The sequence below is a fragment of the Gavialis gangeticus genome, unplaced genomic scaffold, assembly GCF_001723915.1.
Source record: "Gavialis gangeticus isolate Ggan-Ray unplaced genomic scaffold, GavGan_comp1, whole genome shotgun sequence".
NCBI classification, from domain to species: Eukaryota; Metazoa; Chordata; order Crocodylia; family Gavialidae; genus Gavialis; species Gavialis gangeticus.
Window position 1 is genome coordinate 39,068,188 of NW_017729026.1, and position 19,285 is coordinate 39,087,472.

General features: G+C 39.6%; 1 protein-coding gene across 1 annotated transcript in view; it reads left to right on the forward strand.

The window, feature by feature from the left end:
* Positions 1-19,285, forward strand: part of ASCC3 (activating signal cointegrator 1 complex subunit 3) — a 684,038-nt gene that overhangs the window by 469,066 nt on the left and 195,687 nt on the right. The window contains exons 17-21 of the mRNA XM_019520164.1: positions 3,937-4,056; positions 10,470-10,634; positions 12,749-12,835; positions 14,838-15,014; positions 17,605-17,830. Coding sequence (XP_019375709.1) covers positions 3,937-4,056; positions 10,470-10,634; positions 12,749-12,835; positions 14,838-15,014; positions 17,605-17,830 — 775 coding nt within the window. The remainder of the gene's footprint in view (positions 1-3,936; positions 4,057-10,469; positions 10,635-12,748; positions 12,836-14,837; positions 15,015-17,604; positions 17,831-19,285) is intronic.

The following is a 19,285-nucleotide window of genomic DNA, read 5'->3' on the forward strand; positions in this document are numbered from 1 at the left end:
TTGTTGAACCGCATCCTGTTCAGATCCGCCCACTTCTCTAACCTATCCAGGTCTGCCTGGATGCGGTCCCTGCCTGCCAGTGTATTCACTTTACCCCACAGCTTGGTGTCACCAGCGAACTTGAACAGGGTGCTCTCCACACCCTCATCCAGGTCGCTAATGAAGATGTTGAACAGCACCGGCCCGAGGACTCTGCTGCCCACACCCTCCCAGGTTGACATCAACCTGTCCACCACCACCCTCTGGGTGCGCCCATGGAGCCAGTTTGCCACCCATATGACCGTGCATTCGTCAATGCCGCAGTCCCTCAGCTTGCCCACCAGAATTGGGTGGGACACTGTGTCGAAGGCCTTCTGGAAGTCCAAGAAGATGACATCAACTTCCTCCTTCACACTTGCGACAACTTGAATCTAACTGTACCACTGGTTTCCTAACCTGCAGTGGGGAGGTACCTAATTCTAGGTTTGGAGGGATGCAAGCTGCTAATCAGGGTGTAAAGTGAGGCTTAGGCTGGAGAGTGAGGGTCTTCTGTATCTGTCCCCTTGTGCTCAAAGACCAGTGGATTACCTGAGCCCACCAGCCTGCCTGTCTGCTGAGGTGATGCCTCTCTACCTCCTGCAGGCCAATAACAGAATGAGAGCTTCTACCTTCTTCCCTGCCAGACCAGGAAAATGCCTTTACCTATTCAGGTAGAGGGGGTTGGATTATGTGTGTGCCCAAAATATGGTAGAACATTTCTAAGGAGTTAAATTACTATAAAGGATAGAAAAAATACCAAAAATTCATTAGGTATTGTTATTCTACTTATACAGTACTTATACTAGACTATTAGCTCCTCTGAGACTTTAAGACAGGACAGTTCCCATGATTTATTTGATTTATATTTTTTCCTTTCTCAGAAGGTGGTAATGTGGGTGTTCATTTAGTAAATGCTAGTAACTCTAAAGGAAATATTTCAAATGAAATGCATGAATAAGTTCTTGATCACATCAGAAAAAGGGTATAAGAATGGTCCTTCAGACTATTTGAAAACAAAATAAATGCTGATAGGAGTCTTTACGAAAGACTTCTTGGTTTATTGCTTAATATTTGTCTGATTCACATGCAGGAATAATTGGACTCAATTGTACATCAGCATTCATGTAGCTAGAAATTTTGCATGAGAAGATGGTTTATAAACGAACTGCATTCCTTTTTCTTTGCATGTCTGAGATATGTAAAACGTCTAATTTTCTGCTCAACTATTAATATCTATGTTTTGAAAAGCAGAAAAATTGAACTGAATTGGGAATTGCTGCTCAACTCTCTCCGCTTCATGGCAAGGAGCTTTTAAAAATGAATTCAACAAAAATTACCTATAAAAATGAAGACCTGTACTAACAGAACTTTGTTTCAGAGTCCCAGTAGTCCCTAGTATCCTTCCCTGAATAGTTGGCTGAAAAATTCCTACACTGACTTCTCTCCCATTGTATGTTTGGCCACATACAGCCCATACATTTCTACCAGGAGAATCTCTGGTTTTTTGATAGAAACCAAAAATGTACAGGCACTCATCAAGTTTCTGCCTTGGGAACAATGCCTTTTTCAATTAGGAATCTCTCTCCTCCCAGAGGGAAACAACACCTGTATGCTCATTTGCCACTTGATTCCTCCCAGGGACCAGGGTAATATCCAAGTCTAGGAAAGGTGTGGGGAGCAGCTGCTGCTCTGTTCCTCTCCCAGTCTAGGGAAGGCATTGAGGTCAGGGAAGAAGGGGCAGCTGCAGATTGAATGCTGTACTGATCCCTCTCCCCAAAAGATTTCTCCTGGAAATGAATGCCTGTTTAAGACCTTTGTTTCTAAATCTTTTTTTAGAAGAAATACCTTTATTACCATTTTTTCACTTACCTTACCTGCCTTAAATATCCCAATCTAGCAAAAGCTAGGTTTTGTAGATCCATTAGTTTTGTAAATAGCCTTAAATGTTTACAATACAAATACTTTGTTTCATGTTACCCAAATAATTAATAATTGCATGCCATATCTGAGGCAAGAACTTTAGCTAGACGCTAGGTGGCAGCAAATATTCAGAAGTAGCTTTTACTTTTGTCTCTGTATGGTACTGAACACACTTAAAAATGGATGTTACAAAGTTTCTAATATGTACAGATTTTTATATGCAATTGGTATATTGCATATCCTTATCTTCCTCTACTGTTTTTTGCTGAACTGTAGAAATGTTTATTATTTAACCAATCTAAATACTAACATCAGTCATTGAATGAGGCACAAAAGGGTTGTTTTTGACCAATTCTCAGATTTTGCTCTTTTCTGTAATAAGAACTTTTTATTTTGATTGTTCTAAAATTGGCCATTTTGTGAAAGGTTTTTGTGATATTGAAAGATCCTGCTCCAAGTTATGTACAGGAAAGTGGTTTGAGTTTTACAGACAAATCAAATGCACCAATTAATTTGGGAAATTAAATGAGTAAACAACCTAAAGATGTAAGAATGTCTTTCCTCATTTTCAACTGAAATATGGTAGTTCAGGACAGGTCTGCATTCTTAAATCCTTTAGTGCCTCATGCATAAGTATATGTACATAAGAAAATATCACTTTGACTTTTTTCCCTCACTGTTGGGAAGCAGAATCAAGTCAAGTCCAAAGAATCATAGCACCATCTGGGTTAAAGTCTGAATGTTAGTCATTGAAGTCAGGAGGATTATACAAGATTTACATGGGTTTAACTGACAAGATATGTTTAGCTTTCAATATTATTTTGGGGTAGTTATATTTGTTTCTTTTTTTGTAGTAATGAATTTCTTTGTTACTAGCATGTAGATGCATAGATCTTAGAATTTAAAATTAAGTTGCGTGGATTTTTTTAAAATCTTTGTAACAAAGTAAATGTATATGAAACTAAAAGGCTATGAAAGTCATTAATCTTTTAACTGGTAGTAATTGCTCACAATTTTTTATTAAAGAGTTTGTTAAACAGTATGACCATAGGAAAACATAATATGCAAAAAGGTAAGTTTGTTTGTGATAAAGGTCTTGAATTTTCCTGATGAGCTCAAATTAGCAGTTACAATAAACAGCAAAACAACCATCGCTTTCCATGACTACAACCAATGGAAATATGTCAGTGTACCTGATGAGTCTTAGTGAGATATTGTTTCAATACAGGTGCATCAATAATCTGTATAAATATATAAAATAACCCACTCAAGCTTCAGTTATTTTTTCATGTGCCAGCAGTATGCCAGATGCCTTGTGCATGTGACTCCTCAAAGATAAAAGGCAAGCCAAAAACTACTTAAAAAATATAAAATATGGAGCCATCTTCAGAAAAAAGTCTTATGTACCAGTATTATTTGATTGGTAAATCAAGTCTACTTATCCAATTCCTACACTATCAGTTGTCTATTATCAGAATGTTTTCACCTTTTAATATGTTTTCTAAAACACATATAGAGTTATATTTTAAACAGATTAACCAGTTTAGATCAGGTTGTAAATATCTCATTTAAACGTTCCTATGTTGACAGCAGAAAAGAAAGTAAGTTTATGTTGCTTATAAAGATAAACATTAAAAAATAAAATATAAACTTTGTTTTAAATTGTCACGCCTTATTCAGATTATTGGGGTGTAAAAGTCTGCATGGTCTGGTCCTTTTATTTTACAAAATTACAAACAGTAGGGAAGATTATGTAAGTGCTTAAGTATTTGGAACTTACTGTCAAAGAAGGTACTGGCATTATCACCAGGGTAATAAATAGGTGCTTCTGAATGCAGATGTTAGATGTTTCAAAAATATGATTTTATGCGTATTGTAACTTAAGTTAGAAAACTAACCATTTTCATAGTTTAGTCCTAAAGCCCTGAATTAAATATGTTATGAACTTTATGCTTGTATTTACTTCAATTTTTTTAATTTGATCTCTCCTATTTACAGATTGCTCTTGGAACAGTAACTAATGTGGAGGAAGCAGTAAAGTGGATAAGCTACACTTATCTTTATGTACGGATGAGAGCAAATCCATTAGTATATGGCATCAGTCACAAGGCTTATCAGGTATAAAATGCATTTAAAAAAATCTAACCTGCTTTCTTGTTCTGTAATCCTTTCCTGATGTGAGGATAAATATTTGCCATTTCTATCTTACCTGACATCAGCAATTGTTTTTAAGTTTTGAGAAGGAAAATATATTTTTATAGCAGAGTTTTGGGGGTATTTTGTACAAAAGTAAATTTAAAGTTCTCCTCTGAATAGTCTTTTTAATTGAAAACATTTTTTACGCCACCATACAAAAATACTGCCAACAGCTAAACTAGCCATCAACACACAGTACTACTTTTTATCAAAACAACTTTCATTGTTTGCTGTCAGCATTTTGATACTGCAAACCAGACATGAGTGATACACTCAAGTCTTCTTGAAACCATAGCTTTAGTCTGTACGCAGTACTTTTTTCTTATGCAGAGTATTTGTTTTAGAAGTTTTCATCAAATGGGGTATCATAAATTATCAGATAACGTACTTGCTCATTTAACAGGTTAACACAATAAATCAATTTTAAATCTTTGTTCTTGGTATCCAGTCATTTTCATATTTTTATTCCTTTGATGTCACTCTTAGAAATTCTTTTCCCCTTTGGAATAAATCAAAGCACAGTTAGAGAGATATTTTTTCATAGATGAATTCATTATTTTTACTTTTTTGGAGGGTTTCACAATTTACAGATAATCTCTATACTCTGCTGGACATGCTCTACTAGCACCTTCTACAAGAGTAATGTGATAGGCAGGAGGTGAGCATACACTGATGGGAAGAAAAATGGAGAAAACATTTTTCTGAAGATAAGCTTTTTAAATGGTAGCTATGTATCTGTATGAAGAAGCTACAATGTTAGGCATAGTTGTTTTAGGTATCAATAAGTAGAGAGTGTTCATGAAATTATCAATGATCCTTAATAAATCATAGACCATAGGTCTCAAAATACTGTCATGTGGCATGTTTTAGACACCTTATTGGCCCTCCTTGAGAGGCTTGCTTAATGCAATCGCCCCAAACTTTTTAATAAGCTTTCATATTTCACTTCTATTTGTATCATCACACCAACAGGTAAAAGGAAAACATTATCTAAAGTGCAGGTGTCAAACATCTAATGCTTGCAGGCAGCATGGGTCTCAGACTGGCTGGAGCTGGTGCCCCATGCAACGTAGTGCAGCTGGGGTGGCCACTGTGTTCATCACAGCTGCTGCTCCAGCTAGACTGTGCCGTATGCAGCATTCATTCAAGGCACTTTGGGATCCATGTGGTACAGAGCAGTGGAGCAGCCACCGGATGAATTATCCTTGGGAAGGAGTCCGTGGGCCTGATCCAGCTCATTTACCAGCCTCGTACATGGACTGGATGAGTTTGACACTCCCAATCTAAAGTGATATTACATACTATCATTTGCTAAAGAATGATATAGCCTATCTTTGTAGAAATCTCTGCAAATTATCTTGTGATTTAAAATATTTTGGATAATTAGTGTAAATAGTTTTGGTAATTCCCAATTATAAAGTTAGCAAACCATTACCAAGAACAATTTACAGTAAACAATAAAACAAGTGAATTGTTATTCTTCAGTCCACAGTCATTTTCCAGATTTTTGCCTGCTCCAAGAAAATGCCATCCCTGAAGATCTACCAGTGCTCTGTCTGTTCCTATAATTCTCTTACGCAGTAATCTGAGGACTAGCATGTAATCCATTTAAAGATACAGCAGCAAGCATGCCGTTGCTGTGAATCAGGATGTTTCTCTGTGCTCTTGGGAGTATGCTGCTCTATACCTCACTTGAATCTGAACTGAGCTGAGACATGATCTATGCATATTGTCAGTAACCATTCTGTGAATATGCAAATCTTAATTCTTTGGCTAATCCAGTTCCTCCACATTGATTAGCATCTGTTCTCCGATTTTCAACATGTTTGCCAGTAACGAGGATATTCTCTGAGCTTCACTTCCTTCAACTAAAAGAAGAATGCCATAATTTACGTTAAGTGGGCTGGGGTAAGATAGTGAGTAAATATGACCAAACTGCTGAACAGAAAATGTTTGTTCATATTTGTTTTAAATGGGTTTATATAAAAAAAAAAAAATCCATTGATTCTTACCAATCCTTTTCTTGTGCTATCTATCACAGCTTCCTTTTCCAACAGCTAAGCTGGGCTTTTTTGTCCTTGTAAAGGATATATATGTATATATGTATATTTGTTTGTAATGCTTGAAAATGTTGGAGAGTGCTAAGCCTCTTCCTCCCTTGTCACTAGGGAAAGCAGCATACGTAACAACATACTGCCTTTATTCTGGGGAGAAGAGCCTACTTCTGGGAGAACAGGAAAGAGGTGGCCTAGGATGCTAGTCAAACTTTTCAGCAGCTTGTCAACTCTCATTTAAGATTTAATTTTTTTTCTCTTATTTTAAGTTTGAATATATCCTTCAGAAGTCAGTACAAAATGAAATTGAGACTTCTACAGGTTAACACCCTGATGCTGAAAACTTCTATGCATTCTTACCTTTATGCAAGTTAATATCCCAACTGTGTTCAGTTTGCAGTACTAGGTGACAGACTTTTGTTTAAAACTTTCTAAATTGCTGCTGCTATTGCCTTGGAAATGACATTCTGGTTTGGAGAGCCATGGTAAAGGTCCCTTCTAGGCAGAACTCTCTTAGAACCCTGCAGGCTTCTGAACCATAAAGACGTGCCAGGACTCTAACCACGGAGACAGAGCTCTAGGACAATGTTTCTCGACCTTTCCAGGTTAATAAGTCTGCATTCAATTTCAAAAAAATGTTTTGCAAGCCCTTTTCATTCACTATAAAAATAGGAAAACATATGGATTATAAACCTAAATAATCTATGAGACTGCTCCAAGAGATTGGCCAAAAGCACATAAGATTGAACAGAGTAAGATTTGGGTGGGGGTGGGGGGGCGGATTGCTTTAGTTTCTAGTAAAAATTTCAGTATTTCTCACCCTAATTTCTTTTTGTGACCCCCTTCCCCCTGTACACATGCATGTGCATGTCGAGCATGTGCGCACGCACGCACGCACGCACGCACGCACGCACGCACGCACACACACACACACACGGGACTGTAACCCACCAACTGAGTAATTCTGCTCGACAGCATGGGCCTTTGGGACCTTAGTCTCTTTCTCTGATCAGAAGGGTTTGCAACTTGTAACTAGGGAGAAGCAGCCAGGACTCCTCCAGCCACAGAAGAGACAGGTATAACTAGTACTGGCCACTCCAGTACAAGCTCAACAGCTAGGCTGTTCCCCAGATGATGTGAGGAAGCAGCCAGATGCATCTTCCAGCTCAGAGCAAGCAGCCACAGCCAAAACCAGGAATTAATTACCCAGCCATTCTTTTGCTCAGTTCAGGACAAGAAGCAACAAAGCCTTCAGGAGCCACCAGGACACTGCCCCAGGGGTGTGAGAGCTAGCCAGAGGTAGAGATATGTCACTTCCTATGTTTCTGCAGCTTATTCCCTGTTGAAGTCTTATCAGACTTAATATTTGATAGTCAGTGTCACACACCCGTCTGGTACACCCCCAGAACCCTGAGTTTCTCCCCATTGTCCCATTGCTGCTTTCAAGGAACAGACCAAGGTTGCCCTGGGATAACTCCTTATTCCCACAATCCTGTGCTCAACTGCCCTTATACCTAACCCCACAGCTGCAGCAGTGGAATTTCTGCCAGCTTCAGGTAGCCTCCCTTTTGGGTTGTGAAAGAAATTTTAGGTTCCCTTTTCTGGAGAATGGGCTTGTCTGGTATATCACTCAACCAAAGATCACTTTTTCCACAGGCAGCCAGTAGTGAGACAAAACAAGAAAAGGATTTAGTATGCAGGAGAAAAGAATCATATGAGCAAAACTGACCATAACTTTCAATACAAAAAAGCAGGATGAGTAAATGTTCTTACCCTCTCATCTGGCTACACCCTACCCTTCCTGAGAGACCTACCAGGGTTTTTAGAGATCAGCCTTCCTTCTGATTCTACCAGCCCTGGCTACTTGGGCTTCTCCAGCCCAAGAAAAAAAATCCAAATACCATGATTTTATCATAGATAGGCTTTAACTACCTCCCCCCATCTGCATTATTCTATTTGCTCAAGAGTCAGAATCCTCCAGAAATTTCTGGTCTCCCTGAAGCACTTGGAATTCCCCTGGCTAAAGGGCCATTTCTCTCAGATGCCTTTGCTAGATAGGAGTCATTTCCCCATTGCAAACAGACAGTGTCCTGGCTGCCCCACCATTTATTATGTCGTCTTCTGCCTGTGTTTGGGAGTGGCAGTTGTCCTTAAGTATGTATTCCTCACCTTCTTGGCTAAACCACATCCAAAATCATAAATCACGAAATACAGATGCCATAACATAATCCAAACTGTTACAGTGATAACTGTAACATGAATGGATATAGCACAACATGAGTTTTTCAACAAGACCACATGTATCAGTGAAATAAATGCAAGAAAACCTTGCATATCCCCAGACCATTGTTTGGTTTGTGACAGTCAGGACATTTGTGACATTTCTACACCATCATGGTATTTGGACCCTGGTAAGTGCTACAGTAAAGCAAGAAAATGAAATATAGTCACAGTGCAGCATCTAATTAGCCTGCTTAAAACACAGTTTATGAGCAGCTCCGTGGCACCATTCAGAGGTGGTAGAGACTTGTCCTTCCTGTCATTTCTATAAGTAGGGCCTGGTTTAAATAACGGTTTTGCATTTTTCGTGAAAATCATGAAATTAAGTGATTTTCACAAAAAAAATGCTATTTGCAACAGAATGCCGCAATATGGTTGCTTGCTGGAGAGTTCCATTGGCATTTTGTTGCAATGAGGTGGCTACTGCAGGCTAGGGAAAGCATTCCCCAGGAAGCAGCTAAAGCCTAGTAGCCCAGGGGGGGCATGGAGGGGTACAAAAGGGACAGGGAAGGAGAGAGCTGGGGGCACTGGGGGCTATTTGCTCCTCTGGGCAGGAACACTGGGGGACTGGGAATGGAGGCAGAGAACATATGTGCAGAGGAGCAAACAGTCCTAACCCTACCTGAAACCAGGGCCATCTACCAAGGCAGCCTCCAGGTGCCCCCTACCCCCTGCACCCCAGTTTTCCTACCTGGAGGAGCAAGCAGCTCCTCCTCTACCCAATCCCCAAGCTCTCTTCTCCCCCTGTCCCTTTTGCAACCCCTTTCCCCCTTCCCTGTGCTGTTTCAGCAGTAATTAGAGGCCTTGGGAGCAAGGCCTCTGCTATTGCAATTAAACCTGGCCCTAAACCTACCTCCTCAGCCCATTGAAGGGGGTGGGGCATCACAAGTAGTGCAGAAATGGCACCTGCTATGATCAGGCCACAATATTAGTGAGCTGGGCCCCCAATTTATACCAGGTCCTATCTATAAGTGTAGCCAGATTTTTATAAAATTGGCAACTTCTGACTATAAATCATTTAAATTAAATAAGTTATTTTATAGGTATGGTATTTTCACTGAAGTTAGTGGAACTACCTGTGTACTTCAAGTGCAGTAGATAACATGTATGGAGTAAGAGTCTAACTAGACATTCCAACTAACATACTGCACACTTTATTCTCAATATCTGTTTCAGCCTTGAGATCTGGAGTTTATCCAGCTCCAGAATATGTAATAAGCTGTCTTCATATCAAATCACACAGGGTATATAGATCCTCAACAAAAATATCCTCATAAATAGGAAACTAGGAAATATCTGTAATAATATGACATGATAATGATGATTCCAAACCCTGTTAAGTTATTTTAAAAAATGAAGTTAGATCATTCAGTAAGCAACTGTAGATTTTATTTTCCTTTTATGATCTTGCTTTTTGCAGTGGTCCCTTGTATGTGCTATATTGATTTCTTTTTTTTAATGGAAAATACATATTTCAGGGATTTCGAGCACCCCTGTTCTCAATGTTTTTAAAAATTAAATCCATATTTGAGCAACTAGATCCTTTGTTTGATCAGCAGGGTTAAGTTTTGAAATAAAATTATTTCAGTTATTGATTAATAAATTGTGTGCTTTACCTTTTAATAGGGATGTCCAGTCGCTGAAAAATTTATTATTAGGTTTTAATAAATAAATATAACAATGTTATCATATAGTCATCCATATTTGTAAGTATCCAGCAAGAATTTTCTAAATTTGTAGATTGAAATGTAGTATAACTTGAGGATGGACCGGTATAGATTCAAGTTGCCTGTTTTTATTCATTTTATTTATATAGATCAAGATTTTTTGGACTTAATGTCTATGTAACACTTGTTAATAAGCATTCAGCTAATTCTTCATTTGGCAATTATGACTATTTTCTCTGTTTTCCAGCTGCATTGTGTTTCTGTCTCTCATAAGAACTGAGTTAACTCACTGAAGTACATTATTCATTTCTGATTTTTTGTGCTTGGTCTCTAGATGGATTCAACACTAGAGAAGCACAGAGAACAACTGGTGATTGAAGTCGGCAGAAAGCTAGACAAAGCCCGGATGATTCGTTTTGAAGAGAGGACTGGTTTTTTTTCTTCAACAGATTTAGGAAGAACTGCCAGCCATTACTATATTAAATATAATACCATTGAGGTACTATTCTACTTTTGGTACACCTTCCTCTTCTTAAGTCTTTACACAAAATAATCATCAGGGCTAGGGAACATTCAAAAAGCCCAAGCCTGAATTGATTCAATCTTTTCAGGTTAATCTAGCCTACAGAGATTGAACTTACTTGCAAGTGGATAGATGTTCACTTTTAAATCAGGAAATGCAGGCACATACCTGCAGTGGCTCAGGCTAGAAGCCAGGGGGCACTAGAGTGAGCCCTCCATTCCATTCCACAGTGCTGAACTGAGAGGAGCATGACCAAACCCTGGCAGGATGCTATGATTCGGGTCAGGTTTAAACCGCCACTCTGGCCTGCACAATCCCCAGCCAGGATGTGCCTGGAGGTGGAGGGGGAAGCAGCCCTCACCAGGCTTTTCCCCTGCTCGCTGCTCAAGGGGTGGGGAGTGTTGCCAGACCCCAGCTCCTGGCTAACACTCTGAGGCAAGGGTGGGAGGGGGTAGGGAGCATGTGAAGTGCATGAATCCGTTGATGATACTGAGCTTTTCAGTCTCCCTCTCCCTGCTTCTTCATACTGTCTGCAGCAAACTGATGGCACTCACAGGTCTCATTCATTGCAAACCAGGTCATTTCTCACACCTCTGTCTCCTGTTGAGCACTGACAGATTGCAGGCTTTGAAGCAAGAAAGCCAGTAGAGAGCTTATCAGAATGCAAACCTTATCAGGCCATCGAGCCCTACAAAAGAAAACAAACGCATCTGTCTCATGAGTTTCAAGCTCTTCTCATCTGCAGGGTGCCTTTGCATTTGCAAGCCACTGGCTTCTGGCCCAAAGTGGACACTTTTTTGTCTGCTTTTGTTCCAGTGAAATTTGTGACACACACACAGACACCTCTCAGCATTAGCTAGCCTGTGGGGAGGCCATGGCCGTGTGCTGGCTGGGGTCTGTGCCTCTGGAGTCTCTGCCATGGGAGAGGGGCAGGAAGGGGGGATCCCTGCTTGAGCAGTGAGGGAAGACTGGGGCAGGGGGCAGCCTGGCAGACACTGCAGTCCCCCACCAGGGAAGAGAGTGGCGGGGCCAGTCTTGTTCTCTGGAGCAGACAGCCCAACCCAGCCCAGCCTAAGGCTGAAAAGCATGCTGGGATGCTGGGGGACTCTGATTTAACTTAAGCGAAGAAGGGGTCTGGGGGAGAAGTTCCATAAACCAGTGTGACCCAAATCAGTTAAGTCTGATACTACATTCAACCAGGTTTATCTTAAACCAGTTTCTGCTATTTTGAAACTGGGTTATGTGCACTTCTTTTTCTGTTACAGGTTTAAACCAGTTTCTGATCACTTAAACCAGTTTATGTATAATTTCTGTCCCTAGCCTAAAGGGTATTATAGGTTGTGTAACTGACTTAACATCAGTATTATTTTCAAATCTTGGTTACCAAAAAATGAAAAGACAAAGAAAGAAGGAAATATCTTAAGTATATGGAAATAAGTGAGAGGTCAGAAACATTGCTTTGACCAAATTTGGTTTTAGATGTCATTTGTATTTTTATGCCTTTTCTTTAGATGTCTGTCACCAGCAGATGTAAGTGTATGCAGGTGACAGAACTTCTATACAGAGTTCCCTAGTAAGAAAATGTCTGTTTGTGTGACTATCCTACCACTCTGTCATGCATGTGGTAGAATTTATCAGCAATTAAGGCAAGCATAGTGCACTAAAACACATATAACTACATGTCTGTGAATGTGTAGGTACAAGACTGTTGTTCATTCTGCACCAGAGTTTAAAATCTGTCTGCGTCCTTAATTGTAGCTAACAGGACATGTCCTGCATAAATACTACAGTATTGTACCACTAAAAATGTTAACAATTTAGTGTCATCATATAATCAGACATATCCCAGCCAAGATTTTCAAAAGGGACAAAGGATTTTGGTTGTCTAAATTGAAGCAATTGAAACAAGAAAATTGGTCTCTATTGAGCTGTGTCAAGCTAAAAAACCCATTTGCTTTTAAAAAATCTTGGTAGTTGTTTAGTTATTATCTGATTAATTGCTAAGGTCAGAACCATTTTTAATTTTAAGTTGTTAGGTCTTATTTTTTTTATTAACATTAAGTCATAAGTGCATACATTTATTTTTACAGACTTTCAATGAACTTTTTGATGCTCATAAAACAGAAGGTGATATTCTTGCTATAGTATCTAAAGCTGAGGAATTTGAACAGATCAAGGTAAGACTGCATCACTTCATACAGCTAAGCATTTTCATGGAAATAGACCTTATCCAATAATTTTTATAAATGTTAGGCACAAGCATAGAATGTTTTCCCAGCGTGAATACCTGACACGTCCTATGCATGCTATCATTCAAGTTAGTTGTATTTAAACTGGAATAATGGTTCAGCTTTAAACTATTTGGCTAGGAATATATTTTCTTTAAAGGTTCTTTTAATTTTTTTATAAGGGCTTTACTATGTCCCCACCTGCCCCCAGTGTTTTAAAAATCAGAGTAAGTGACCATTGCAATGATATATCTGGGGTTTGGAAGATCACTTGGGGTGCCTAAAGATGTGCTCGTTAACTTTCTAATTAGAACACATTGGAGCAGACCTGTTTTATCATTGTAATTAGAATGTTCCAGTATCACGTTACCATCATGTGTATTAAGCCCCTGCACATTTCAAAATGGCCACAGGGGTTCTTTATCTAAAACTCAACAAATGAGTTCATCTCTTTCTAGAACATATACCTGCAACACAGATAGAAGTGATGTAGGAACCACTGGGTGAAATTTTTTGACACATACATATATGCCAGACTGTTCGATGTGAATCTCCATACCTGGCCTTAAAATCTACAAATTCGGGTGTAAAAGGATTTTTTTTATCCATGCTAGAGAAGTAAGAACACAAATGTACTCAGGTCAACAACCAGCCCTCATATTTGCTTTCTCTGTAAGGGCTCCCATCTTTTTTTCTTTCAGAAAAAAATGTATTTGTTTAATCATTTTCATTATAGCATCTTAGGAGTTATTTTTCTATCACTAGTTATAACATTTTCAAATTGAAATGTGTGTTTTTTAAATGAATAATGATCCTTCAAGTATTGCCCAGTAGTAAGCTTGATCCAAGCACAAGAAGGCACAAGGAAACTGCATTACTTGTGCTATAGTTTTCAATGCATTGTGATGTGTCAGTTGTACAGCTCCCAACAACAATAGGGAGAGCAGACTAGCAAAACAGAATATTCTTACTAACTAAGAATATACCCCTTAGTGTGACATACTTTTTTTTATATGCATATATAGTGGACACATACCTGTGTGTTATTTCAAATATTTTATATGCTGTCTTAGAATTAGTTGTTTCACTATCACCAGAGGAGCTGTACTAATGCTTAGTTCAAGACCAGGGCATTTTACCAAACATGTTGTTGGAGATAAGGCATAAGGTTCCTCCACATGCCAGATGGTCAGCTGTGATGTGGGGCTTTGAAACCTATTCTCTGAGTCCTCTAGATATTAGTCAGGCCCTAATGAAAATGGCTCCCAGCTGATTTCCTGCATGAACCAAACATTTACCCTCTTTCAATAAGTTTTGCACTAATGGACTATCAGTAAATCAAAGAATATGTAGATTTATGCTGTGTTTTGCAGTATGAGGGTCATCAGTGAGACTATAAAATGCAATGTATTATTCAAACCGTAGATATGAATATTTCTTTACTTGTATTAAGACTTAATCTTATTAACAATGAAAACTTTAATACCATGAATCATAGTACTTCACAGTTTTGAGTTAAGAATGTATTATGCCACATGCCAACTATATAACTGTAATGAATGCATTTAATGTTAATTCAAGACTGTCTAATCCAGATGGACAGAGGTTTTACTCTGGTCAAATAAAAAATGAAATCTCATCAGATAGAGGATGGTAGGGTCAGAAGATTCAATTTTTGTGGCATATCAAATTCTTGTGTGTCAATGGCAACCTTAATAGATGGTGATGAATAATAAAAAGTAATTGTGTCACTATTAAGATAGCTTCAATTAGGTTCTATTAGCTGCAGTATGAAAGACTGGCTTTTTTGGTTTTGGGGGTTTTTTATTTAGCTTAAAACTAGGGACTGTTGAAAAATAATGTAACTAAGAAATAATGGAAAGTTAATTTCAGTATGAAAGTTTTTATAAAGTTACTTTAGCCTCTTCATAATTTATTAATTGTGTTTTAGGTAAGAGAAGAGGAAACAGAGGAGCTGGAAACCTTACTGAGCAATTTCTGTGAACTTTCTGCTCCCGGCGGTGTGGAAAACAGTTATGGGAAGATAAATATCCTCCTTCAAACATACATTAGCAGAGGGGAGATGGACAGTTTCTCTCTTATTTCAGACTCTGCATATGTTGCCCAGGTAAAAAAAAAGCAAAATTTGTAATATCTATTGATTTGTCCCCTTAGCCCCACATCTTGTCATTCTCTAAAATGTCCATACACAGTGCTGTAGTAAAGGGGGGGCAAGTGGGGCAACCTCCCGAGGCACCGAACTAAAGGGGCACCAACAGGTGCTGCCCAGCCAGGGTGGAACATGAGATGGAGCCACGAGTAGCTTGTTTTTGGGGGGCTCAGGGATGGGGGGAAAAGCAGCTCCCGCCACTATGTGCACTCCCAGGCAAGTATGGGGGCATTTGCCCCCGGATCTGTGTGCAGGGTGAGGGTGGGCTGCTGCTGCTGGCTTTTCCCCGGGTGCCAAACTTAGTTGCTGTGTCACTGTCCGTACATTAGGTATGTTGGCCTTGAATTTCATATCTCTGTGCATTTTGGTGCAAACTGGCTTGAAAATCTGAGCTCTACTTTTTGATACTTTAGGATGGTATATTCTTTTTATGTGGAAAAGAATTTTAAAATACCTAACTTAGGAGGCCATTGCTTTCATATTTAAGCTAGAACTTCCTTTTACATTGTAAAAGCCCAAGGGTTTTCAACCTTTTTTAAAAGAGTGTACCCCTTCTCATGGCAGCGGCCAGATGCAGAGCTGGGTAGGGGGGTGGCAGTGGCCAGACGTAGAGTGGGGGGGGCGGTGGCAACCAGACATGGAGCAAGGGGTGGGGGGACTTGCATGTGACAGCAGTGTGGGGGGGTGGATGATGGACAAGCTTCCCCCTGTGTGTCCAGCCAGCCAGTAAGTGCTTGTGTGGCCCGCAGAGGGGAGCCACTGCCCTTGCCTTCCCCACAGCCCTGCTCCTGGGAGGCAGTGGCATGGAGTGGAGGGTGATGGCACTCTGTCCCTGCCCACCTGCACATACCCTGTAGCACCTTTCCAAGTACCCCCAGGGGTATGTGCATTTCCAGTTGACACCCCCTGTTATAGCCCATTATGTATAATTTAAACTGAGATAACACCTATACCATGGCAAAACAGATCACACAGTTGTTCAATGGCTTATTTCGGTGCCCACTGGATATCAGCTTGGTGGGAAGTTTGAGCATCACATGGGATCTAACGACATTAAAAATCTGGAGCAGAGTGGTGTTGCTTCATTGTGCAGGAAGTCGAGGGTGCCTTTTAACATCCCAAAATTAGATATCTCTTTGATCTGTGGACCCTGAAAGAGCTAAACGCATAGGAGGGACAATCACAGAGAGTCCAAGATATTTAGCAATATTAATAATATGTGGTAGGTTGTAAAGATTTATGTTTCAGCCAGCTGAGGTGTATGAATCTTAGCCAATGGAACGTATCAGGTTGATAATTATTATTGTTCTTCCACATCTTCACAGACCAGTTTGGGGGAAAAATAAAAGAAGTCCTGATTCACATAATGACAACGATGAGGGTTAAATATTGAGAAGTATATATGCATATTTTGTAGTCAGATTTTTATGCCACCTTAACATCCTTCCAGGTGTTCAAATTTTATAGAACATATGGAGTTAAATTAAGTAACTGGAGATCATGATGCACTCCATAAATATTGTAGTGCTCACAGAAGATCTTCTTTTTAAGGATGTTGTCTCAATCTTTTTTTCTTAATTAATTGTCTGTCTCAATTTTAGTATCTTAAAGCAGGTGGCATTGTCCAATGCTCAGAAGCATAATATATAAATATATTAATTTAACATTCAGAAGGACAGTAACTGAGAAACAGAAATTTTGAAAGTGCTCTTCTATTCTAAACATTGACTCTGATAGAAAGTTCTTTCTTTCCCAGTAGAAGGGCTGTTGATGATTGCTTTAGTGTCAAAGTACCTTCAGAACTCAAGAGTCAAAAAAATGAGAGAAGGATCCTATTCTTGTAAATGAATGGTCAATATAATTGCAACAGTGGGGACAAAATCCCTAACTAGTTTTAAGATGGAGCTTGGTAAATTTATGAAAGGGGTTTCACAACTTGATTGCCGGTAATGGCAGAGAACTGGATTTGGTGACCAGAAAGGTCCTACCAGTTCTATGTCCCTCACTAGTTTCTCAATTAGAAAACCAAAATTTTCCCCCAGTTACACCCAAGCAATCCTACTTCACAAGCAACTCATTTGCAGGAGTGTAAGAGGGCAGAAATTGGCCTGCAAAACATTCATCCCATCACCATATAAATAAACATAGGGTGGGTAGATTACTACCTGGGAACCAGCTTGAAAGAGTACAGCTTCATTTTGAAAGTCCAACTGGACTTTGCAACTGTTGCAAGTCAGGAATATTTTTTTTTTAATTGGAGTCAATTTAGTTGGAAAGGCATTGTGACTTGGCAAGTATAAAACCACTTAGTGCTAATTTGCCTGTGATCAAAACCTGGAACAGGAAGCTTGTGGCACACCTGGACTGTACCTTAGATAATTGTATAATTGTATTTTCATGATTCCACTGGATAAAGATGAGGACAGTTTTAATTTTTTTTGTTTTGTTACAGTCTGCTGAATCTCAGCCCTGGCACATTTGGTATATCGTGTGAAAAGGGTTTGACTGACTATAACATTCTTCCCTTACTCCATGTTTTGCTATCTAGAATGCAGCTCGTATTGTTCGAGCCCTTTTTGAGATTGCTCTTCGGAAACGATGGCCTGCAATGACCTACCGACTACTGAATCTGAGCAAAGTTATCGACAAGCGCCTGTGGGGCTGGGTTAGCCCTCTACGGCAATTCTCAGTGCTTCCACCATCAGTCCTCACAAAGCTGGAGGAGAAGAATCTCACTGTGGATAAAATGAAGGACATGAGAAAAGATGAAATAGGTAAAAGTCCTAAAAAGATTATGCATTTGGTGTCAATATGTCTTTATCACATTGAGTAGTACCAGTAGTGTTAGTAGGGGTGCACAAGAGCAACACCCACCCTGGCACCAGAATAGCCCCCCACCTGCACAGAGTTCTTGCCCCAGCAACATTTCCATGCCAGGAACTCTGAAACAGTTCCCAGCTCCTGTTGCCTCAAGAGCAGTAGAACTGGAGCAGGCAGAGGACATGTACCAGCAACAACTCAGCAGGGCTGGGTTAACAGCTTAACCCAGAAATTCCTGGCTGGGTTAAAATGTCTCCCTTCCTCCCAGCCCCTACTCTCAGACCCATACTTCCACCTACCCCTCTCTTTTAGTTCTCAGAATCTGCACCCTACACCCAATCCCACTCTCAGACCTCCCCTCCCCACCTGCTGTACCCCCACTCTCATAACCCATACCCTGTGCCAACCTTCTCACAGAACCTGAATCCCCCCTGCCTTTTAATTCTGGAATCATGTCCCATCCCACTCTCCCACAGGGTTTGCCCTGCGTGCAGCCTTGGCTTGATATGCCACTGAGTAGTACATTACTCTGCAAATATTTCCATTGCCTTCTGCCTGCTGGCAAAATCAGGCTCTTCAGTACTTGTAACTGAAGTATTGTTTATGTGAAAAAGAATAAAATCAGTGAATAATGTTGAAAGATTCTATTAAATAGCTCTGGCCTACTACTGAATCATCAAATTTGTTCCCCTTTAACCAAAAAAGTTCATTACTTCAAGGTATCATTTCAGCTGACAATTAAATGGAATTCACAAAAAATATTCGATATATACTGATAATGAGACCATCCAAAATTATATTGATGGGGAATAACTAGCACTGTTTAGAAGGTGCATATGATTCCACATGCATAAATTTATCCATCATCTTGAGAAGGGTGAATAGAAAATCTACCCATATTAAATAGATTTATTTTTCCTTTCCTGTATAACTTTTGGGGAACTGTTTTATATCCTGGACTTGAGTTTGCATTTTCAGCCTGTCTTGTCCCAAGTGCTACTATTTCTTCTGGTTTGTGGTAGAAAATTAAGGTTTGGGCCACTTTCAATTCTGTTTCTGCTTTAAAAAGAGGTAAACTGATTTTTAAATAATATTTAATAATCACAGTAAAAATACAGTCACTTCCTTTTTGGTCCTCATGATTTGTTTACTACAGCGCTTGAAACAACCTGAATAATGCCTGATTCCTGGATCAGTCAGGTCAGTTTCAGGGTCTTAATCCCACAAACTTTTACAGTGCTCATTTTTATCCATATGGATTGTTGCATATGGGGGGTAGTTAGGAAGGCCAAGGCAGAGATGGAACTGGGACTAGCTTCCCAGATTAAGGACAACAAGAAGTCCTTTTTTAAATACATAGGGGGTAAGAAGAAGGTCCCGGGTAATGTGGGGCCCTTGCAGGACACATT